Genomic DNA, 24,949 nt, shown 5'->3' with positions numbered 1-24,949 from the left:
AAATATTTTTGTTGTATCTCTTTTCGGTGTTGTAATTTGTAGACGGCCCTAAGCACTCTTACTGCCCGGTAGCAGTAGCAGTAGCAGCAGACAGCAGAAGACAACAGGCAAGTGTTATTTACATAAACTTCTGGTGTACTTACAAACTTTCCAATCCATCGTTTTATGAGTGCATAACCTATATGTACTAGTGTAGAAGTTTGGTATCATTTCGGGCATTATTAGTGGGGTAACTTACGAGATACAAACATGGATCCATTAGCGCCTGCACTAAACTATTCAGCTGTTAGACCCAGCTGAAAAAAAGCTTCTGGGGGGTGTTTGGCTCGAGGTCACGGTGCAAAGGACCCTAGGGTGAAATTACTCCGAACCATCACTTTAAATGGGTAAAAGTAAAATGTAAAAGAGTTGACTCATTTAAATAAATAAATCCAGTTAATTCAAACTTCATGTAGATTTTAGTAATAACAATTGGAATTCTCTGTAACATTTTCACTAATCTCAGTTTTTGGTGGACTGTTTCTGTAGCAACCCCTGGTGCGTCTTAGAGGCGGAGCTATGATTGGTGAGGGGCGAGTGGAGGTGTTGAAGAACGGGGAGTGGGGGACAGTGTGCGACGACAACTGGAACATTCGAGCTGCCACTGTGGTGTGTCGAGAGCTGGGGTTCGGTAGCGCCAAAGAGGCCTTGACTGGCGCCCGACTGGGACAAGGTATGACCTACAGATTAGTCCCTCTATATACTGTATATGGTGGTACACTGATATGGAGAGTATGGAGAGTGTGCCCAAATAAAATAAAATGATTTCAAAATATAACCTTTTTAGGAGGAGGGAGTCTTACAAATCATAATTTGAATGCAAATGGAATTAATGAATTTACAATGCCATTCTTGTTATTCGTCAATGTATCAACTTATATATTGATTATAGTTACAAAGCAACTTAACACCCGGTTTTAGCTTGAATAAAATACATTGAATTATTTTGATTTAGTGTAGAGTTACTCTTTAAACACCGAAATAAATCGGGCTGGGCCGAAATTGCAGTACAGAAAAGCCAAATATATTTTTGAGGTAATTCAGAAACGGCTTCTTCATTGTGTAGTTCGGGGCATTCCTTGGTCATAATTCTTTACTGTAATATCCAAATATAAAGGATTTATTGTTATCAATTTTTAGGCTTCAAATATCCAGTATTGGTAGGGGTTTAGAAGAAGTCACATATTTATTATGGTGGCACACTCCTGACTACATACACTAGAACGTTTAAGACCACAGTCACAACTCTCAGCCATACACACAGACAGTCCCTTCACACATTCAGGGATCTTTCAGGCTTTTAGCTTTGATGACAGTCCGCATTTACAGCACTATAATACTCAACAGAAGTCCAAGCACAGCTTCAAGCAGAACTCATTCCCAGCTGTGAAAATGAAAAGTATGGACTGAAACCAAAGATCTCCACCTTGACCTTATCTCTGTATCACCACCTGTTTCTGTCTCACTTTAATCAGCCCAGACCTTAAGTCAGCATATAAATACATTGGGGAGTGTATGGAGTAGCACATTAATGCCTAGACCTAGACCCAAAACCTGATTGTGTGAAATGCAATATACCACAGCCTTATAAGAATCACATGTGCGTTGGCTCTGTTGTCCTCTCCTCTGCCTTTTTCTTGCAGCAAAACACAATAGCGCACAAAATGTTCCAGCAAGAAAAAAAAACAGCCTTCAGGGTTTCAGAGGAATTATTTGTTGGAGAGCGCACAAGGTTATTTGAGGGATGGATTTCTTTATGAGCTGACCACTCCATCCTAAAAGGGGTGCGATACACAGACCAGAGGCTTGAAATAACTGATTGTGTTTGTTTTCAGAAGTCACTGAATTTGACTATACAAGAATGTCAATAAAACTAAAATGGTACTTCCTGGATTTGTATGAGGGACTAGTTTTAAGGCATATTTCTCATATGTACCTCGTTTTCAGCTGATAAAGGATACAAACTTGTGTTTAGAGTTTTGTTTGCTTGGCCCATTGTGATTTTTTGTGTCATTCATATATAATTTATTTAATGTATTCCAATCATTGTCAGACATGCTGCTGTGATTACAGCAGCACTGTGTTCTCCCCGTTGTTAATTTATGTGATCCAATGACTGCCTGTCCGTTTCAGTCTTTGGCTGTATTTTCAGAACTCGCTCACTAGAGACATTCCTGTTAAGTCACATAATAAGAAAACCAGCTTGGAGGGAGTACTCGCACATGTTTTTATGGAAACTCCACAACACTGAGAAGACAATTTTTTTTTTACATGAAAAAAAGACGAGAGAGAGAATGTTTCTTTTTCAGGCCTCAACTGTCTCATTTTCATTTCACATAGCTGACTGCTTGTTTGCGTTGCGTTGTAATTCTAGGGAACAGGACATCTTACATTTGTCTTTAGATAGACTTGTTCTAAAAAAAAACACAAGCAGACGAGCCTCCTGCTCTTTTACTCGGGAATAGTGGGCAGTAGAGGCGTGTGTTTCCTAAAAACAATGTGTAACCCAAAGATCAGCTTTCTTCTTTCCAGTAAATAAATGACGGTTCTTATTCTCATTTTCTGTGATGTACATGTTGCCAATGCTCCAGCTGTTTGTCCAATTTTTAGTGACAGTAAGTTTAGTCATAAGTTCAACAGAATCACAATTTAAATTTGTGTGATTTGTGTCTCCAAAGGGATTGGGCCGGTCCACATGAACGAGGTGGAGTGCTCTGGGTTTGAAAAGTCACTGACTGAGTGCTACTTCAACCGTGATGCTGTGGGCTGCAGCCATGAGGAAGACGCAGCAGTCAGGTGTAACGTTCCTGCCATGGGCTTCAACAAAAGAGTGAGTACCCAAACTCTTTCTATCTCTATAGTATAAAAAAATAAATAAAGATTTGCATAGAACTGGAGAACACACCTGTCTATTTCTGTCCTTAGCTCCGGTTAAATGGCGGCCGTAATCCTTATGAGGGCCGTGTGGAGGTTCTGGCAGAGAAGAACGGCTCTATGGTGTGGGGCACAGTGTGCAGCGACAGCTGGGGGACCATGGAGGCCATGGTAGTGTGCAGACAGCTGGGCTTGGGCTTTGCCAGCCATGCTTTCCAGGTAAGGACTCTGGCCTTCATGTTGCTCTCCACATCTACTTCCAACAAATCATTCTGATAATGAGCTTATCTTCACTGCACAGGCTTTCAGCATAAACGTGACTGGCTGTAGTATAGGCTCTGGCATAACACTGGCACTCCAAACTGGACTTTTTATAATTCATGCTATCATTCCAGTATATTTGATATATGTATGAGTAATTCACTCACACATTGAAATGAAATGCCATATTGTGCTTCTTGTGTTTGTACACGTGTTAATATTACTTAAAGGAAATGTCAAGTCACTAAACCACATCACCTCCTGTGTGTGTGGAATATACTGGACCTTGCAGAAACATAGCTTTCAACAGCAGCAGGACAGGTATCAAGCTAAATAGTTCAACTTCTATGCAAGCCAGCTTTATTGATAATAAACAGATGATATACAGCATAATTCATATTTCATTTAGTTTTAGTGATTAATGGATTGGACATGACATGAAAGTTACAGTCATGTGTAATATGCACTATATGAAACCACTCTGGCAGTACTACCCATTTTAATGTCTGTGTGTGTGTGTGTGTGTGTGTGTGTGTGTGTGTGTGTGTGTGTGTGTGTGTGTGTGTGTGTGTGTGTGTGTGTGTGTGTGTGTGTGTGTGTGTGTGTGTGTGTGTGTGCGCGCGCCTGCGTGTCAGTGGATGCCATTAACTCTCACTTCAACATTCTTGAGCTTTGTTGATCCCAGAGGGCAAAGTAAGGTAGTAACTGACTTAGAAACTTCAAAACACACAGTCAGTGCAGGTCAGGGGTGGTAAACTCCTTAGCAGGAGTAATGGGGAAAGCATTGGTTTGCTGTTTGAAGTTTAGTGGAACTTTTCACCGGTGAAGCCTCTGGCGTGACTTGTCTGCGTCACAGTTCTGTCCTGCTTACGTTTACTTCTTGCTTTTTAAAGGAGACCCACAGTGCTGTCTTTATGTCTTGAGGTGAGAGGCCTGTAAAGTTTAAGACCCTCCTTGTCCATCCATCCATCTTCTTCCGCTTATCCAGTGTCGGGTCGCGGGGGGAGCAGCTCCAGCAGGGGACCCCAAACTTCCCTTTCCCGAGCCACATTAACCAGCTCTGACTGGGGGATCCCTAGGCGTTCCCAGTCCCTCCTTGTGTTCTTTATATATTTTTATTTTCAAACCATTTGTGGTTTAGGATGATATAGGTCTGGAAAGTATGTGTGAATCACAGGGACATCCGCTGATAACAGCAGGGGGGCGGGGGTTTACGAGTGGAATTTAGACTGGATCTGTTGCAGGCTGTTCATCACACTAAAGTGTGTTTGGGACAATTATGTGAATGCACTTCAAATAAGACAACATGTAAACATGTCATCATGTGTTTGCAGTCACTGCTTGAGCTTCTGCCCTTTAGTCAAATTTACGAGTGGAATTTGGACTGGATCTGTTGGAGGCTGTTCATCACACTAAAGTGTGTTTGGGACAATTATGTGAATGCACTTCTAATAAGACAACATGTAAACATGTTGTCTTATGTGTTCATCATGTGTTTGCAGTCACTGCTTGAGCTGCCCTTTTCAAATACAGTTCAACATTGCGCTTTTTCCAGTGTGATATAAAGAGTCCACTTGTGATTAAAAGTAGCCATTTTAGGTCAAGGTTTCATAATAACATGTCCCTTTATCATCACATTCAGTAAGTTGCCATTACATAAGAGTTATCATGTTAACTGCAGGTTTAGGATTAATAAATGTCTGCTCTTTGTTATCGTAGCAGAGCAGGGACTCAGCCTCTCCAGAGACTCTTTACTGTCTGAATTTTAAATACTTCTGCAGGCAAAACCCCACCACCAGATGGAACAAATGACACGAAGCTTAAACTATACTGCTGTATGTCTGCCCCTCTCCTCAGCCCACCAGCAAATACTATCATATCCATATCCCTCAGCTCAATTTCTTTCTCATGAATCCTCCAGTTTATTGGAAGATGACGGAAAGTATGATTTACGGGTCGTTTCCATGTGGTCTGCAAAATGCTGTATTAAGGCTAAGTCAGGACTGTGAGGACAGCAGCGCACCCCTTGCTGTGTGTGTGTGTGTGTGTGTGTGTGTGTGTGTGTGTGTGTGTGTGTGTGTGTGTGTGTGTGTGTGTGTGTGTGTGTGTGTGTGTGTGTGTGTGAGAGAGAGAGATCCTTTGATTAGAGTTGCCCTCAGGGACAACCGGGGTAACATATCCCAAATTAAATACAGGAGGAAAATAAAGTTAATGTTTATTCCTAAAACGTTCCCACACACATTTCCAAAACATTTGAGCAACATGATCTTCATCTGGTTGATTCCATCTGACTCAGGCATAAATTAATGAACCTATGTAATAATGGCTCAATGGTGTTTTTTGCCCCCAACTGCTCCTTCCAGGCAGCGCTGCGACTGCTGCCTTCAAGGCCCATATCCCTAACCAGTGCCTCCCAACGAGGCATTCCAGGCAGCGCTGCCTGGAAGGCACCGTTGGGGGCAAAAAACACAGATAAACGTAATAATGCTGTGGACTTGAGACTTGGAATTAAGTTAGATTTAAAGGAATAGTTTGACATTTTAGAAAGAACACTTATTCACTTTCCGGTTGAGAGTCAGATGAGAAGCTTGATCGACTCATGTCTGAGTGGTATCAATCTCAATAAGAAGGAGAATAACTATTTCCAAAATATCAAATTCATTTAAGTCACAAAAATGACGTTACTGACTTTGGACTTGACTGCCTAAAGGCTTGACTAGTCTCCAGTCTTCATTTACATTAGACCTATGCATTTAAGGGACTTTGTCTCAAAAAAGTAGTTCCGATCAAAAAATGTACATTTTGCTTTTCAGCAGCACTTTTTTTACGTTATTTAACGTTAGAGGTCTGTCCAAACCAACTGAGGGGCAGCTTGATGGGATTCGGTTGAGTGATACCTGGTTTCTGTGCTTCTCTTTCATCAGGAAACATGGTACTGGCAAGGAGATGCCTCGGCTGATGCTGTTGTGATGAGTGGAGTGAGATGTTCAGGAACTGAGCTAACTCTGGATCAGTGTCTACATCACGGGAAACACATTCTCTGTCCCAAAGGTGGTGGACGCTTCGCTGCGGGGGTCTCCTGTACTCAGAGTAAGAAACTGTAGAATACAAACACTGTAAACATTCAGAATCTTACAAAGATTTTCATGGAAGACATTTCGATGAGTAGGAAAAGCACATATGTAATTGAGGAAATGAATGATGGCTGAATTCCAATCAGCTGCTTCATTTTCCTTGTCCTTGTATTGTGCATGTTGGCTCACTGTCACACCGTAATGGCTTACTGGAACACTTAAACAGAACAGAGCCATTGTTAATGTTATTACCAACACCTGTGCTTTTCCTACTATGACAAGTCAAAATGTATGTGGTGAAATAGGCCTGTAAACTAGAAAACATATGCTTTAAAATAAAATATGTGGTTAATACTTTAATATTATACTATAAGGAATATTTCTTTTAAACATTTTCTCAAAGACCAACTTGATGCTGTACAGCTAATTGGGGAACTTTGATTTTGGGTGATACATGCTGCTCCTAACCACCACGTCCCTGTTGCTCTCTCCCTCCCAGCGGCCCCAGACTTGGTCCTCAGTGCCCAGGCTGTGGAGCAGACCACCTACCTGGAGGACAGACCCATGTACGCTCTGCAGTGTGCCCATGAGGAACACTGTCTGTCCAGTACTGCCGACAAAGCCGACCCCAGCTCCTACCGGCGCCTTCTCCGCTTCTCTTCCCAGATCCACAACAATGGCCAGTCAGACTTCAGGCCGCGGGCCGCACACCACTCCTGGATTTGGCACGAGTGTCACAGGTGAGACCTCTGCTGCTTTTAGAATAGTGACTTTATGAAATCTGATCTGTTATTTTCAAATGATTACACTGGGGTAAATGTTGTTATTGCTAATGCTCGATGTCAGTGTCATGAATCCTTTGAGGGGAAAAAGCAGAGTACAATACAATGTATTAACCCTTGTTTGGTCCTTTGGGTCACCGGGACCCGAAGGACCACACAAGGGTTAAATACAGTATTTCTGAAACTGAATGAAAATATTTGGGATGAATCTTTAAGGCATTGTTTTTTATATTTACACACAGTAAATAATGAATTACCAACATCTAACTGTCCTGTAATGCCCTATATCCCACTGGAGATTAGGGTTTTCCCCTGTACTCCTGCTATAAATGCTGTTTGGAGTGGGTCACGGATAACATCATGTATGTTATTGTGGAGCTGCTAAATATAGGCATGTGTGTGTGTGTGTATGTGTATATATATATATATATATATATATCTCTCAACATTGTGTTCTTACTTGTCTGATCCAGACATTACCACAGCATGGAGGTTTTCACCCACTATGACTTGCTGACTCTAAATGGCACTAAAGTGGCAGATGGACACAAAGCCAGCTTCTGTCTGGAGGACACTCACTGTGACGAGGGTGAATATTCTTCCTTCCCTTTTATTTTTTATAAAAAAATTTATTTCATACTGTGGCTTTGTTTAGAATTGTGCTACTGAGTTCTGGTTTAACAGGATTTCCTTTCATAAGGAGATAGATAGATAGATAGATAGATAGATAGATAGATAGATAGATAGATAGATAGATAGATAGATAGATAGATAGATAGATAGATAGATAAAAAATGTTGAATGTTTGATTTGATGAAAATATCTGACTGAAAATCGGGTCTGAATGTTTTAATACACAAACTGAAACTGTGCTGAATGCCGATAGGTATCCAGAAGAGGTATGCATGTGCAAACTTTGGGGCACAAGGCATCACAGTTGGCTGCTGGGATACCTACAGGCACGACATTGACTGTCAGTGGATTGACATCACAGATTTGAAGCCTGGCGACTACATCTTCCAGGTAAAACTTTTCTGCTGCTGGAAAGATTGTCTCACCTCCAGCCAGCCTAGTCGTACAGACCAAACAGATACCAAGACTTTCCACGTCTCTGCAACTGCTTGCGTTATAAGGTATACTCTTATTCAGACTTTAAAGGGAAACTATGCCGTTTTTTTTTTTAGCTTAATTTACCTTAACTGAACAGCTTCGGAGTCATTGGAATGGTTATATGACTTTTTTTCAAGGTGAATGGTGGTCGTCTCGCTTCCCCCTAGCGTCTGAGCGGAAAAACTACCCTTGCAACTTCTGGCCGGTGAGCCGCTGGCCCCAAGAGTCAGGAAGTATTGCGTGATATTAGGTCTCGTGATGTAATGAATTGCTTCACGGCACTGCACGCATACGCCCATTCAGGAACCGGCTAACAAGGTAGCGATGGATTGTTTCCAAGGGGGTAAGCGTCTGTCAACAACCCGTAGGTCCTATGGCGCCATTTTGATGCTACCAAACGATCACCCGACATTAGCATCCCATTGACTGCCAGTCATTTTGACGTCACTTTGACAGCGAATAACTTCATATCTGAAGCGTTTGAAGACTATTTGTCCATTGTTTATTTCTAAAGAAACACGACAATGTGTAAAAGACTCCATTACCTTGTACCTCACGTTATGGCTCCGTAGCAGACATTTTTGTAAAAATAGGCTAACGATTGGGTCATAACCAAGTGACTTACTGTCGCACAGTAGAGGAATTACCGTATAGTACAGGAGAAGCTCGCAGGCAGTTTCAACTTACATTAGCAGTTTAAGTTTAATTACTAATGTTAACTAGCATTTTAGTTAGCAATAATTAGCCTGTGTCTAGGTTATCTCTTAACATATACTTACGCTCTCCGTTTATACAAGATTGGAAATGATTGACATTTCTCTTGGCACAGCTACCAGAAGACTTCCAACTTTCAGACAGGTCGCTCACGTCACATCTACGTCGTCTCTCTCAGTTGGAAGCTGCGCAGTAACGCTCAGCGCTCACCGGAAAAGTGCTTCTAATATCCTTCACTGGTCTCCGTCCAGAGCAACTGGCTCTGTTGGTCCAGTTTATATACCGTCTGAGTTTTTCACACTTGAGCCGGCAAAAAAGAAGCAGAAAGCTAGGGAAGCATTGTCGGAGGAACAGAGAAACAAGAAACTACAGACTGACAGAGCGAGGAGACAGACACAAGTAAACATAGGAGCTGCCAAATATCTATTCCAAAGCTTTAAAGGGGGAGCTCTATAGAGAAACCTGCGAGCAAAAAGCCAGAAAACAGCGAAGAAATAGCCCAAACTGCATAGCACCCCTTTAACAAGCGAGCAGGGGTTGTTGAAGGACACAGAACCTTCTGACGGACACTTTGGCTGCTGCAGAAACTAAATTTCCAACTGCTGGGTTGCGAGACAAACCGACATCCTCCACTAGAAAATTCTCTTTTTGAATCAGTAATACAATACAACTCCTAACATTTTCTTTTTGAGACAGTTAGGTCACCCTGCCACCCTTAGTCTAGGCCAGTCACTACATCTGTATTAGTCAGTCCTTAGTGGTGCTTAAAAAAAATGACTTAATGTATTAATGAAAGAGAAGGTTTCTTTGACGTTTAACTTTTTTTTTTTTTCTTTTTTTTGATCTCTCAGGTTGTGATAAACCCCAACTATGAGGTTGCAGAATCAGATTACACCAACAACATTATGAGGTGCCGCTCCCGGTATGATGGACAGCGAATATGGACATACAACTGTTATATAGGTGAGACCATTAATTTAGAAGGACCATAATCTCCTCTGCATTATGATTACGACAATTATATTACAGGTAATTATAGTAGTCAAGTTCAGTGAAAAATGAAGCCACATTATAGACGATTTGTATTTTTCATGAAACATTCATTGTGTAATGAAAAGAGAACGTTTAGCGCAGTTTAGTTGTATAATATATACAGAGTATAATACGATGACTTCCTGTTTCTGTCCCCTAAAAATTGGGTTACAGTTTGTATACTTTTCACCTGATGTAGGTGACAGTGTTACTGTGACTGCACTGTTTATTTAAAACTTTACGTCACTGAAACTTTTATACAACGAATCAAGTTTCGTATTTTCATGGGATTGTGGAGTATAAATGCTACAATCAAGTCGTCTTTTCCCTGAAACGACTCAACGGATGCGGTTAAATTCTACAGGTAATCAACGAGGTGACGCGCCGAACAATGGTCACTCCCACATCAGGCACAAGAGAAGTTCAGGGAAACATCCCATTTCAGCATGACAGAAAATACATTACTTGACATATTCTTTAACCAAATACAAACTTTTTTAATTCTCTCTTAATGGCATTTTGGCCACCCACTATACAGAAGTAAGATTGACGTTAGGTCAATGGACCTTTTTCACAGCAGACCTTTTGACTTGTCATAGTAGGAAAAGCACAGCTGAAATTGATAACCTTAACGATGGCTCAGTTCCATCAAGTGTCCCAGTAAGATATTTCATTGAGTCAGCATGCACAATACCAGGGCCTCTCCTAAGTGGAATGCAGACATCATTAATGGGTTTGAATACACCTGTGCTTTTCCTACTATGACATGTCAACATGTCTGCCGTGAAAAAGGTATATTACATAGAAATGACAGTACAGTAACAAGTACAAAGGACCTAACATTCCAAGTTTCAAAGCTCAAACTTTTGATCAAAAACCTCTGAAAGTTTTGTGTAATGAGGACTGACAAAGAACTTGAACACAACAGGCAACAATCCTAAAAAGGTTGTTTTGTTTCATTTAGAGGAACAAAATAAATATTAAAAACTTAAACATCTTGCAACTTGTTTGCAAAAAAAAGTTTTGAAAAATCAACTAAAAAAACATTAGAAAATATCTATTGAGTCCAGCATAACATTGCAGTTGCATGAGTTTTCCTTTGCAAAATGTGTTTGTCAATTGAAAAGCTGGCTTTTAAAAACAATATTTAGTTTTATCTTCTTAGCACATCTGATTCTGTTAATGGATTTACATTACATTTGTCAGTTAGAGTTGTGCACTCCATATAAAAATCTGGCTGTAACTAAAGTGGACAATGTAACAGATTTCTTCCAACTAAATCCTAAAAATTAATCTGTGGAGTATTTCAGCATTAAGTTGGAAAATAATTACTACTTACAGAGAATTATGCAACCAGTCCTGCATCACCTGGGAAAGGAGGAAACAAAATATTCCTGTCTGGAAATTAAACACTTAAGCACTTTAGTTTTAAGGCAACATGCAATCAAATCAAAACAAGCTAGGAACTTCTCCAGTTTGCTCCAGTGCATTTTCTATATGAAATCACCATTTGCATTAGGCCCTTTCAGAATTTAGCTTTGTTTTACAATTAGTGATCCTAACAGTGAACAACAGGAACCAAAACAATAATGTCCAAAAGGGCCAGGTTCAGCTACAGAATGGCAACTTTGAGTCTGGTGAATCGCCACCAGCGTCAGGGACACTTCAGCAGGCTGGATTTAGCAGATGTGTGGCAGTCTCCTTCTTCACCATGCAAACGCATTCACCGATCAGTGAAGCAGGCAAACCGTGCTGGACGGCAGTCACTCTTCATTATCTGCTAGCCGTTTGTGGCCACTGTGGAGCCTCTACGGAGGGCCAATGAATGGAGGCAGACAGACCTCTGCTGGACCTTTCTGTAGAAAATAAAAAGCCCGTTAGATGATGATCGAACACACACACACACACACACACACACACACACACACACACACACACTTTTCCAACCGTGGCATTAATGGTCAACTCATCATACTTTCCCTGTCTGACTTCACAGGTGGCTCACGGAGTACAGAAACAGAGGAAATGTTCCCTGGACTGCTGACCAACCAGCTTTCACACAGGTAGACCAAAGATGGACATCACAGACGGATGGACATTAGGGAAGCGTATATTGATATTTGACAACCACTAGAGGGAGCTGTACTGTTTTGGTTTCCTTGGAGCCGTGCTAGATTGTTGTTGGGTTCAGCTGTACAAAAGTGTCCTTATCGCTTAGTTTCTTAGTGCCTTTATTGTCAGTAAAATGTCATTTTTGACCTGGTGCTTACTGGGAGAGACTTCAGGGAGGGTTGCAGCCAAATAACTTATTAAATTAACTGTGCCAAAGATTTCAAGAGTTTGGGAAAAGCCTCAAAACAAGGCTGCGGTCGAATAGTAAAAATAAATGACCTCCGTCTTTTCCTAACTACTTTTCCTTGACCTTGATATAAAATGTCACACGGTCAAGCAAAGATGTGAATGACCGTTCATGAAAGACAACTGCGGTGCTCCGAGAATCCAACAGTACACTAGGCTACGTAATCATGCGACGGTGGATGTTTTGACGTGGGTCGGCTGTGGTGAAATTGCAACGTTCCAAAGATGGACTACTTATAGCGCATCTAAGAAACTACTTGTTTTATGCAGGCTCTATAAATGTGGAAAACCCAGTGAAAAATACTACTTCATTACCAAGGTTGGAATTGAAAAAAAAAAAAAAAAAAAGGGAACAGAAGTTACAAAAGTAAAACGAAATGGTTTAACAGTTGCTCACCCTCCTGTCCACTCATATTTTATCGACATGAATCCCAATTAGTATAATTGTATGAAAATAATTGTTAAATTAGAATAGTTGTTAGATGGATCTAAATGTAAGATAGGCACATTGTTAGTTTTTGTGCACGACCCGAATGGTGCATCGCTTTAAGTGTTGCTGTCACAAGGAATTGTGGGACAGCATTATTGGTTTCCCTTTCGTAAAGGATGGTCCTGTGTACCCTATGCTAAAAAAGGAGATCAGAAAGGAAGCATTGAAGCACCTTTGTTTAGCATTTAGAAAATTCGGCCAGCTCTTATCATGGCTGCCATTTAGATACTTCCGGGTAATTTCACTCAGTTAGGAATCTTCCTAAAGCCGCCTACACATGATAACCGATTTGCTCACTGTCCACCGCTAGGTAGGGCGCAGAGCAAAGCGCAGGTTTACGCCATTGAGAGTGGCAACTGGCAAGGAAGCCATTTCCCATTGATAGGTAATGACAAGTTTGTATATATACACACACGTTAATCCTATTCACAAACCTGGTAATCCCATCTGACTGCTGACATTACGCCATGCGCAAGTTTTTCTGCCGACATCGTGATTTAAAAAATAAAAAAAAAATAAAAGTGTTGTACAGTTCAGGGAACGCAGAGACACAGGCACAGGATGAGCTTTTCTTCCATTGTTGTGTATGTGTCACTTCTGGCTAAGTCACGTACAGCTGTTAATCAGGTCAGCGGCAACTAGGTCAAAGTTGAAATAATTGTAATTTTGAGCGCAGCGCAAAGCGGCAAATCCAAGCGCTGAGCGACGCCAGGGGTAGCACAGCGCATAGCTGGGCAGCACCGCCCTGCTTATACAGGGTTTCTGCAGGCATCAGCAAATCTCATTTCATGCTTTTTCATGCCCTTTTTCATGCCACTTGAAACTAATTTCATGCCCATGTCCAACTGCAGATACTTTCATACACAAATTGTAAGCATTTGACAATGCCAATTTTTAATATTTGAAAATCCAAATTTAACTGTCAGATGGCTCACAATACTGTTTACAGTCATTAAACGCAACGCAAAGTGCTTCACAAAATAACACAACAGAAATACAAATATTTAAAACACTGTTCACTGAGCAGCTCGCGTCTCTGCCCTGCGGATCTCAAAACAACATGCACCGATAATTAAAAGTAATGAACCTATACTGCTTACGGCAGTAGGCAGCAAATCATTCAAATAACGACAGTCCCAAAACTTGCATTTTCCAATTTTTCCGTCATTTGATATTTCCTCCGTTCTTTCGCCACAGCGTACACTCACACCATAGACAGTAGACTCACACTCACCGCACGTTGCATTACTAGCATCCGGTGTCGCGACTTCGTGCACCAGCCGTAAAAAACAGCCAATTAAAAGGTTCCGCCTGTCAACCATTACGCTATAATTCCGATCAAAATTAGATTTAGATGTTTATATAATCAAAATAAATGGTGAAAAACAATGTTTTTATTCCATCAAGTTTACATAATTTTTAATGCCTTTGAACATCGAAGTTCATGCTTTTTCATGCCTGAATTTTCACAAAATCTATTTAATTACTTTTCATGCTTTTTAATGACCCGCGGAAACCTTGCTTATAGGAAATCAACGGAACGGCCCGCACAAAGCGTTTAACAAAAACAAACAACAACAACAACAACAACACACACTATTCGATCGCAGCCCAAAATCCACTAGATGAGACCTTCACCTTTATGTTGCGTTTGCTTGGGATGGATGAACAAGTCTACTGCTAAACCTGGTGCTACAACTGAATATTGCACTGATGTTTTTCCCCAAAACAGTTGAATTCAAAAGTGGGGCGTTTAAAAATCACATTTGATTCCACAGTATTGGATAGTTAAAGGTTTTAACTAGAAACTGAAAACAAATACAGTACATGATTATAATTACTATAGAGCAGCATGGTACAATCTATGGCAAGAACAAATAATTCCTGTTTTTATAAAGACTGTATTTAACTTTCTACAAATGATGACAACTTGCAACCAAAACTGTAATATAGGCTACCTAAAGTTGGATTTCTTTTTTCAATTACCCCACAGTAGATTAATCAAACAGATGCTTGGATTCGTTCCCTGCAGTGTTTTCTGACAAGCTGTAAAGATTTTCAGTCATGGATTGTAAAAATTGAGTGGGAATGTGCTTTTCTTCAAGGTTTTTATGTTCCACATACTTGAGCTCACTTTTGTTTTGTTTTATTTATTGTTTTTTTTTTTTTTTTGGGTTGTTACAGTAGACACATTTTAATATTCATGATCTGAGCATCCCCTCAGCTTCTTTCTCAATGTCTGAGTTTTGTTACATTATTAACTATGATATCATTGTGGACGTACTGTAAAAGCATATGTAAAAATGTATGTGACAATGCCTCTTCATTGTTTTGGGAATTAGTTTTTTTTTTTTTATGTGGCAAATTCAAGGATCCTTCATTTTAAAAAGAGTACTTGTTGCTCGCTGGTTATATTTTGTATGCAAGGGTGAATGCAGAAAAGCATTGAATTTCAAAATAAATATTGGTGAAAGCTGATCCCAATGTACAGTATGTTATGAGCCTCTTTTATAATGTTTCAGGTAATATAAGTGCTTTAATAAAAAGGAATCTTGAATAAAAATGGAGAGACACATCAGTAACATGACAAAAGTACTGTATAGTCTACAGTTAAATGGTTTTACATATGCTATTCCAAGTTCAGTGTTCTGGTCGCTAGCAATCAAATCACTATGTTAATAGTTAGTTGTTAATAGTAGTTAGAAGAACAAAGAATGGAAAAGGAAAACTAATTAATTTCCAACATCTCCACACTACAGCAAACTCCACAATTCTGTCTGTGTGTGCTTTACAAGGCCTAACACTTAATGTGTCACTTGTGTTGGTCTGTTCACCTGTGTTAGCCAACAGCGTTGGTAATTCCCTTCAGTACTGCTGCACTCTGCCTCGTCCCTGCAGCCCCAGGGCTCTGGTCACCATCCGCCTGGCAACAGCACAGTCTGTCCTAGGACGTTCCTTCACTGGCTGGATAAACTCTGGAAGACAGCACAGAAACAACTATCACATCCACGTCATCCAGTGTTAAAATAAAAAAAAAAACTAAATTCCCAGACTGAATACTAGATACCACAGAAGGGCTCCAAAATATGAACAAAATAAAAAAATATTGCTCAAGATATCTCTTACACCACAACATGCATGTTATTCCAAGTAGCTACAGGGCTCGTATAAGCTTAGTGAATCACCCACCTGCCCGTCTGATGGCCTTGCCTTTGGCTTTTTTACTCGCTTGAGCCAGTGCTCTTGCCTTCAGCATTGGATGGCAGATGGAGATGGCATGGAGTGCTGCACATGACATTGCTGTACGTTAGTACAATTTTAGTCATTCATCTTTTAACCTAAATCCCAGCACCACATTCATTGTGCAGCGAGGACTCCTACCTGCCGTCTCACTGGAGAAAATCCCCAGGGCATGTGTGTCATCTACCCACTCGATCTTCATTCCACCATCACTGCGAGCGACAGGAAAGAACTTTAGGAGTTTGGTAGCTGGATCAATTGTTTGAGATTCTTAAAATGTACTTACATTGGACATATGGGATGTTTTTCAAAAGTCTCTGATCGCACCTGTAGTCTGTGAAAGCATCCAGGAGGTCATCGGTTTTGAAACACTGTGGGAAGCCGTAGATCTCGATCACGTGGGGAAACGTCTCCGGGCCGATGCACACATTCTCATAAGAGGAGTAGTCATTCTCAACGTGCTGAATGGAAACAGTTACGGTCTCTTTCAGATGTGCCTTGATCTGACAAGACAAACACAAAATTAACTGGTTATAACTTAATGTGACCTCAACCTGAAAGAGTTTAATGCAATATGAATGTTAATCCAAATACACAAAGTACAGAGCAATGGAAAACATCTCACTGATAACAGATGATAATATTTATATGTATAACATAAATTAAGTTTCCATAGAAAAATTAAAGCATAACCAAAAAACAAACAAAAGCAGGCTTACCTCTTCAGTTACATCATCGGTGCCTGTGCATATGTCTTCCTTGCCCTTCTCATCCTCCTCCAGAGTCATGTCACTGAAGCAGGACACGGTCTGTACCCAGACTAGGGGCTCAGCTTCATGCACCACCTTTTGTTTCTCCTCCTGAGGACAAAGTGCTGAACTGTCAGCAACAGGGTTGAAGACACCCTCTGCTACACTGGGGACACATTCCTGCCTGGATGTGCATGTGGACTTTGTTTTTTCTGTAGTTTCGGGACAGAAACAAGAGTCCGATTGACTGCCGAGGCAGTCACAGCTACTAGAGGCTGGACTGGGCAACTCTTGGTTTACTGAGGGTCCGTGTGAGTTTTGTAAGGACAGTCTCTCCCGGGCAACTCGTGGCATGTAAAGGGGTTTGTCCGGCCTCTTAGGTCCTCTGCTTCGCGATGGGATCGAAGACTTCGGCTTTGTGTTGCCATCTGTCTCCTCCCCGCTTCTTAGGGGATCTTCACACAGGCCATTGTTGCTCTCCCAGCCACTGTCTTCCTCTACTTCACCCCTACAAACAGAAAAACACAAAGGTCTTCAATTATTCTACAAAAATTGAAAAGCAATTTAAACTAAAAGAAAAACCGCAACGTAAAATAAAAAGATAGAAAAAGAACGGTCTTTATTTTTTCTTACATGAATGGCAAATAGCACATACTAACAAATACAGCAAAGATGGTTATTGCTTAGTTACCAAATAACTAAGATCTTGTATAAATTCAGTACCTGAGCTCAGAATGGCAGACCACCACCCTGCGGCACCAGCTCTCCCCTACTGAGAAGGTGGTGAGCTCTGGCAGGTCCTCTATGGTCCTATGGATCAGGTATCGCAGCCTGCTGGGTAGAGGGGGGAACAGGAGCACGCTGGACAGGGACACAGAGGGCATGACAACAGAGATATTTTAATTTTGACAGTACAAAAAGGAACTTATTTTCAACTTGGCGTTGAGGATTTAATGTCAATGAGACCACCTGATTAAATAAAAAGGTTAAATACAATGGCCAGGATCTCATTTGCAACAGCAGAAGAAATACAGTATCTCCCCTCACACTTTTGTAAATATTTCATTATCTCTTTTCATGGGACAACACGGAAGAAACGACACGTTGCTACAATGTAAAGTAGTGAGTGTACAGCTTGTATAAACAGTGTAAATGTGATGTCCCCCTCAAAATAACTCAACACAGCCTTTAATGTCTAAACCGCTGGCAACAAAAGTGAGCACACCCCCAAGTGAAAATGTCCAAATTGGGCCCAATTAGCCATTTTTCCTCCCCGGTGTCATGCGAGTCGTGTTACAAGGTCTCAGGTGTGAATGGGGAGCAGGTATGTTAAATATGGTGTTATCGCCGTCACACACTCTCATACTGGTCACTGGAAGTTCAATATGGCACAGAACTCGCTGAGAGACGAGACAGACAGACAGACAGACAGACAGACAGACAGACAGACAGACAGACAGACAGACAGACAGACAGACAGACAGACAGACAGACAGACACGGTGGCCAAGACCATACAGCGGTTTAACAGGACAGATTCCACTCAGAACTAGGGTTGGGCATCGTTTAGATTTTAAACAATTTCAATTCTTCCAGTGGTGGAGTTGAAATGGGTCACATACTTATTTCACAAATAAGAGGAAAGTTTTATTTTGCAGTTTGACAGGGCTTTTTCAACGTAAAATAAAGCCAGACTAGAGCACCGCTTACTGTGCTCCATGGCTGCAACACAACAAGTGCCTGGCCGCTACGGAAACCACAACTTGCGCATGTTAAATTTGGAACCCGCGATCAGATTTGAAACCAAATCCTCCAAAAGATTCCAATAAAGAAACGATTCCGACGGAATCGTAATTTTTGAAACGATTCCAAGTAGGAATAGTTTCTCGATGCCCAACCCTACTCCGAACAGGCCTCGCCACAGTCGACCGAAGAAGTTGAGTGCAGCATCATATCCAGAGGTTGTCTTTGGGAAATAGATGTACGAGTGCTGCCAGCATTGCTGCTGAGGTTAAAGGGGGAGTTGGGGGTGGGGGGGTGTGTCAGCCTGTCAGTGCTCAGACCATACGCCGTACACTGCATCAAATTGGTCTGCATGGCTGTCGTCCCAGAAGGAAGCCTCTTCTAAAGATGATGCACAAGAAAGCCTGCAAACTGGGCGCCCGGATAGCTCAGTTGGTAGAGCGGGCGCCCATATATAGAGGTTAACTCCTCAACGCAGCGGGCCCGGGTTCGACTCAGACCTGCAGCCTTTTGCTGCATGTCATTCCCCCTCTCTCTCTCATGTCTTCAGCTGTCCTGTGAATAAAAGGCCTAAAAATGCCCCAAAAAATAATCTTAAAAAAAAAAGAAAGCCTGCAAACAGTTTGCTGAAGACAAGCAGACTTAAGGACATGGATTACTGGAACCATGTCCTGTGGTCTGATGAGACCAAGCTAAAAAAGGTGAGGAGTACAAAGACGAGTGTCCCTTGCCCACAGTCAAGCATGGTGGTGGGAGTGCCATGGTCTGGGGCTGCATGAGTGCTGCCGGCACTGGGGAGCTACAGTTCATTGAGGGAACCATGAATGCCAACATGTACTGCGACATACTGAAGCAGAGCACGATCCCCTCCCTTCAGAGACTGGGCCGCATTCCAACACGACAACGACCCCAGACACACTTTCAAGACAACCACTGGCTTGCTGAAGAGGCTGAGGGTAAAGGTGATGGACCTGGCCAAACATGTCTCCAGACCGAAACCCTATTGAGCATCTGTGGGGCATCCTCAAAACGGAAGGTGGAGGAGCGCAAGGTCTCTAACACCCACCAGCTCCGTGATGTCGTCACGGAGGAGTGAAAGAGGATTCCAGTGGCAACCTGTCAAACTCTGGTGAACTCAATGCCCAAGAGTGTTAAGGCAGTGCTGGAAAAAATAATGGTGGCCAAACTAAATATTGACACTTTGGGCCCAATTTTCACTCAGGGGTGTACTTACTTTTGTTGCCAGCAGTTTAGACATTAATGGCTGTGTGTTGAGTTATTTTGAGGGGGACATCACATTTACACTGTTACACAAGTGGTACACTCAATACTTTAAATTGTAGCAACGTGTCACTTCTTCAGTGTTGTCCCATGAAAACATATAATGAAATATTTACAAAAATGTGAAGGGTGTACTCACTTTTGTGAGATACTGTAAGTACAGTGAGAAGACCCACAACAAACAGGCGGACACACACACACCGACACCTCTTTAAAATGTCCAAAATTAGTTTAAATTTATCCAATAGGATGAGACGTTCAGGTTTTAAAGTCACTGGAAGTCGGTCTGAGTCTACCCAAGTTTGGTATTTACCTGTGGGGTAGGAATAGTCCCTGGTCTTTTAAACGGTATTAAAACTGAGAAGAGATGTACGTTACGGAGGCAGCTCTTGTAGGGTAGATTTATCAATAACAATGGTGTGTGGTGTCCTTGTTGCTGGCCTACTTTCTCATAATTTATAGTAGTAGTAGTAGTAGTAGTAGTAGTAGTAATAATAATAATAATAATAATAATAATAATAATAATAATAATAATAAGTACTGAATGCAATATTTATCTCCCTGATGAAACTGCTTTGTGCCAGTCGTTTCACACGGGGTCCAAATGGAAGTCTATATATAAATACATAATTAGCCACCAAGCTGACCAACTGTGACGGAGTTTAAAACGTGAAATTGTACAAATGTTGAGCTGGCCAATTCCGTCGTGTATTTTCTTTAATTGTTGCAACCTTAACTTACCTCCTGCGGTTGCTTTTCTGTTGGTATATTTCCAGGTCATTCTTGACGTGATGCACGAATTTATTTTCTTGCTTTGGAAGATAAATGCCATCGAAACAAGGAAACGCCAGGGTGGACAGAGGGACGGGTCCTATGGACAGTGGGAGGTTAGAAACCTAGCTAGATCTATTAGGTTAGCCACGTTAGTTCAAGCTACGTAACGTTAGATAAGAAAGCTAGCTGATATGATGCGTTTTGATTTCATAAACCACACATTAACGTTAACTCAAAACAAAGCTAACGTTAGCTGCTTTAACGTTAACTAAAGTGGGCTTACCGTTATGGTCAAATTGTACTTTTTTAAATTACTTTTTTTTTTGTGCGATGCTGCAGCCGTGGGATCACTGGTGACTACAATTAAAGTCACAGGCAGCAGTGGTTTAGTAGCAAGGATAAGGTAAGTTCAGTGGTGGTTAGCTTTTAGCTCCCGGAAGCAGATTCTTTTTTCTCCAGAAGCAAGATATCCGGTATGATTTCTTCAGAATAAAAGCGGCGTTCCTACAAATTCATCTAAACCAAACAAGAAAACGCAATACACTCACCTGAAGGATTATTAGGAACACCATACTAATACCGTGTTTGACCCTATCCTATCACTATGGGCCAACATTTCTAAAGAATGCAACCTTGTTGAATCAATGACACAAAGAATTAAGGCAGTTCTGAACAGAAAATCGAGACTCATCAGACCAGGCAAAAAAATGTCCAGTCTTCAACTGTCCAATTTTTGTGTGCTCGTGCAAATTGTAGCCTGATTTTCCTATTTTTAGTGGAGATGAGTGGTACCCGGTGGGGTCTTCTGCTGGTGTAGCCCATCCGCCTCAAGGTTGTTCGTGTTGTGGCTTCACAAATGCTTTGCCGCATACCTCTATTGTAACGAGTGGTTATTTGAGTCAAAGTTGATCTTCTATCAGCTTGAATCACTCGGCCCATTCTCCGCTGACCTCTAGCATCAACAAGGCATTTTCACCCCCCAGGACTGCAGCATACTGGATGTTTTTCCTTTTTCAGACCATTCTTTGCAAACCCTAGAAATGGTTGTGTGTGAAAATCCCAGTAACTGAGCAGATTGTGAAATAATCTTACCAGCCCTTCTGGCACCAACAACCATGCCACGCTCAAAGTTACTTAGATCGCCTTTCTTTCCCATTCTGACATTCAGTTTGGAGTTCAGGAGATTGTCTAGACCTGGACCACACCCCTAAATGCATTGAATCAGTTGCCACGTGATTGGTTGATTAGATAATTTCATTAACGTGAAATTTAACAGGTGTTCCTAATAATCCTTTAGGTGAGTGTAACTATATGTGGTAATTGTTTAAGCCAAATACCATTTTTGTAACCCACTGTCCACACACAATACTACAGCTTATTCTCTTCAAAGCCTCTCATATTTGAAACAAAGTCAAACACGAGGAGCTATACATGTTTCAGGAAAAGGCTTTTTATTTAGATAGAACATAATATTTGTAAGAAAAGTACACCAACTGTATCAAACACCAACAATGGCAATCATCTGTGGAGTTGACAGTGTTTAAGGTTTCTGTGGTGTCTGGTGATAATGAAAAAGGTGATGACATTCACAATATAGATGGTGAATCTTATAAGAAGCATGTAACAGGACTGTTGAATATGATTTGGGAGATTTAGTGACGCTGTACTAGGACAGCGAGATGGACATATTTCAAAATGCAATATGCCACGCTTTTACTTTGAGATGGACTTAATTACATCAAACATGCTCCATTTTCAGTCACAAAAAAATACGGTCTGGAATTCGAATGTGCATGTTTTACAAGACATGAACCCACCCACAAAAAAGTCACAGTCATGCACAGCTAAGAAAACATTTACCTCAACAAAGGCTACAACCAGCATGTTAATACTGTGGATCACTGCCCATAACTCGATTACTGTTTATGGACTGTACCAACAACTCCATCCCTACCTACTTCCTATAACAGTTCTTGGCGACTAAACATGATTTGACTCTATATTATTTGCACACAAAAATATGTACAAGTCAAATCACTTATATTTATCATGTTTGTTTTTTAAAAGTTGCATTTAACACAGTGGCACTGTTTATAAAGACAGGTCTTGATCAACTAGGAAATCATTTTTACATCACAGCATGTATAAAAAAGAAAATATAAACACTTTTGCAAACATAAGGATAGGGAGACATTAGAGTACTTATAAATAAAGAAAAGAATCAGATCAAAACTGCTGCTGCCAGACAGAGAGAGCATCTGGTTAGAGTCACCAGTCTATACAGAGAGGTAGAAAGAAAGAAGAAAATATTGTTAGCATTAAGAATAGACAATGGAGACTTCAGTGTGATATTTTATGTTTCGACTCGATGGTAGTAAGTGTCCTGCTAAATGATTTCTTATTCTCAAATGATGGAATTAAAAGTTATTAGAGATCAATTTGATTCGACTGTGGCTAAAAAAAAAAAAAAAAAAAAAGCTTTGTTGCCAATGTTTTGGGATATATCCTTAATATAATCCTGATTTCTTAGGTTAAGGGCAAAAAATGTCAAATTGGAGCTCCCAAAACCTTTTCAGTGGAACTCAATAAAAATACACCAGAAAGACTCCATACCCCCAAGGTTCTTTATCTTCCAGAGCCAATACTTCTGTCTTCAAAGATGGTAATTTCAACCTAGAAGATAGCAAGTTAAGGAAAATACACAATGCTACATGCACATTTTCTTATATAATGAACAAAAATGTACTTTTCTTAGCATACACAAGGTTACACCAGCTATGTTTAAATTGACTACCTACCTTATAGAGCTAAGTACCATTACCATTTTTTTTTGTTTAGAAGTGGTTTGAACAATTAGGTACACATCAAAGAATAACCTGGCCAAGCATGTAGATGGAGATATTTACAGATGAGCCAGGCAACATCTAAGCCAGTAAGCCTTCAATACTTTTTTTACACCACTGTTTACTGCCTTATGTCAGGTGAAGGATACAACTCTGAGGCCTCTCTCTATAGGGTCAGTCAACAGCAAGCCCCTGGGAGCATATATCTTCTCATTCTGGTCCTTAATGTACCTAGCGATCTTCTTTAACACCTGCACACAGAGAGACAGACAGTAGCACACAAATTAAAGATACACATTGATATGCATATCTGTCCAACCCACCAGAGAAAAAAATATATGAGCTGGCGATATACACAGCACAACATTACACAGCACAACGTTGTACCTTTTCATAGTGTGTCTCCATACAGAGGAATATTGTATATGCAGTTAGACAAGCCAAGCAGCCCTCCAAGTAAGACTCCGCCCCTAGTTTCTCTGCCTCTGCGTACAAGTTGTTTAGAGTCTGGATGGTTTCCTCAAACTGCTGCTTATCAAGCTGAAACCACACAAACAGTTTAGATATTACACATAATATTTTAACAATCAGTCAACAATTGAAGCATCCATGTAAACACAGTAACGTTACATACCCTTGACTCAAGTTCAGAGGGGAACTTGGTCTGGAACTTGGAGATGGTTCCTGAGCTGTAGTCTCTCTGGACAAACACCTTGGAGGAGACAGCTGGCTGCTGGAGGTCCTGTAAACTGTGGGTCTGGACAAATAACCTAAATTTAGGCGGCTGTCTTACATGAGGAATATCTGTCTGAAGGGTTGGAACAGTAGCTAGCACCTAACGTTACTGTAAAGCTAGCAACACAACTCGGAGGAAAATCACGACGCTTAGTTACACCAAAGTCCTTTTAGTCTCTGGTTACACGTAACCATCATCAACTTAGCTAACACTTAGCTAGCTAACGTTAGCCACATACGCTAACGTTATTATCAAGCGAATAGCTACCACAACAACTAATATCTTTCATTTAATTCTAATCCGATGACAACTACCACATAAAGCGTTATGTGATATTGACAATGTTGATGTAGGTTACTATAGGACATAATGAAACAATAGTAACGTTACAATATAATAAAATAATCGTTTAAGATACGAGGTAAGGTTAGCTAGCTAACTTAGCTAGCTAATAATACGTTTGCTTACGTTTGCTGGCCCATCAAAGCCGCTGGAAAGTATGTCATTGTTAGCCTTTATCGCTCAAAAAATAACCGTTAACGTTATATTTAGGCAGCCAATTTAAACATTTAAAAACAAAACCTTACCTCAGCCATATTGGACGTTTTCCCTATAGCTGCTGCGCGCATCTACGCTCCAGCTCCACCAGCCCAATTCTACTTCCGGTAAGTTTTTTTTTCAGAATAAAGGTTTTGAACAAACTTATTGAGTGATAGCCTGGATGCCAGCCGAACGTAGCCCCGCCCACAACATTCGAGGTCGGGAAGTTCGCATCTGACTAGAATCGGAGTACGGCGACCTCAGGCTACGATAATAATACGCCATTTTACATGGAAATATTTCGATTTCT

General features: G+C 40.9%; 3 protein-coding genes across 4 annotated transcripts in view; 1 reads left to right on the top strand and 2 right to left on the bottom strand.

The window, feature by feature from the left end:
• Positions 1–12,592, top strand: part of loxl2a (lysyl oxidase-like 2a) — a 30,613-nt gene extending 18,021 nt beyond the window's left edge. Inside the window, exons 6-14 of the mRNA XM_039797721.1 lie at positions 529–712; positions 2,718–2,869; positions 2,965–3,132; positions 6,099–6,264; positions 6,748–6,988; positions 7,504–7,619; positions 7,917–8,053; positions 9,706–9,817; positions 11,883–12,592. Of these exons, the coding sequence (XP_039653655.1) occupies positions 529–712; positions 2,718–2,869; positions 2,965–3,132; positions 6,099–6,264; positions 6,748–6,988; positions 7,504–7,619; positions 7,917–8,053; positions 9,706–9,817; positions 11,883–11,953 (1,347 nt within the window). The 3' untranslated portion in view covers positions 11,954–12,592. The remainder of the gene's footprint in view (positions 1–528; positions 713–2,717; positions 2,870–2,964; positions 3,133–6,098; positions 6,265–6,747; positions 6,989–7,503; positions 7,620–7,916; positions 8,054–9,705; positions 9,818–11,882) is intronic.
• r3hcc1 (R3H domain and coiled-coil containing 1) lies at positions 10,559–21,657 on the bottom strand. 2 transcript variants are annotated; one of them, XM_039797722.1, is made up of 9 exons: positions 21,613–21,657; positions 20,488–20,617; positions 17,447–17,584; positions 16,694–17,231; positions 16,302–16,477; positions 16,116–16,186; positions 15,924–16,019; positions 15,569–15,709; positions 10,559–11,742 (listed from the first exon to the last, which is right to left on the bottom strand). In XM_039797722.1, the coding sequence occupies exons 1-8, from the start codon at positions 21,635–21,637 to the stop codon at positions 15,600–15,602; spliced, it is 1,284 nt and encodes a 427-aa protein (XP_039653656.1). In that variant the 5' UTR covers positions 21,638–21,657; the 3' UTR covers positions 10,559–11,742; positions 15,569–15,599. The 2 variants fall into 2 exon arrangements, with proteins under 2 accessions (XP_039653656.1, XP_039653657.1); XM_039797723.1 differs by having other exon boundaries at positions 10,559–11,738.
• A 293-nt stretch (positions 21,658–21,950) lies between these two features.
• LOC120556881 (golgin subfamily A member 7-like) lies at positions 21,951–24,815 on the bottom strand. The gene is made up of 6 exons (XM_039796698.1): positions 24,687–24,815; positions 23,998–24,120; positions 23,751–23,903; positions 23,513–23,614; positions 23,134–23,193; positions 21,951–22,796 (listed from the first exon to the last, which is right to left on the bottom strand). Exons 1-5 carry the CDS (start codon positions 24,726–24,728, stop codon positions 23,146–23,148), a joined length of 468 nt encoding a protein of 155 aa, XP_039652632.1. The 5' UTR covers positions 24,729–24,815; the 3' UTR covers positions 21,951–22,796; positions 23,134–23,145.
• Between the last annotated feature and the right edge of the window lie 134 nt (positions 24,816–24,949).

This window comes from Perca fluviatilis, chromosome 4 (assembly GCF_010015445.1).
Source record: "Perca fluviatilis chromosome 4, GENO_Pfluv_1.0, whole genome shotgun sequence".
NCBI classification, from domain to species: Eukaryota; Metazoa; Chordata; class Actinopteri; order Perciformes; family Percidae; genus Perca; species Perca fluviatilis.
This window is presented reverse-complemented; position numbering and strand designations above follow the sequence as displayed.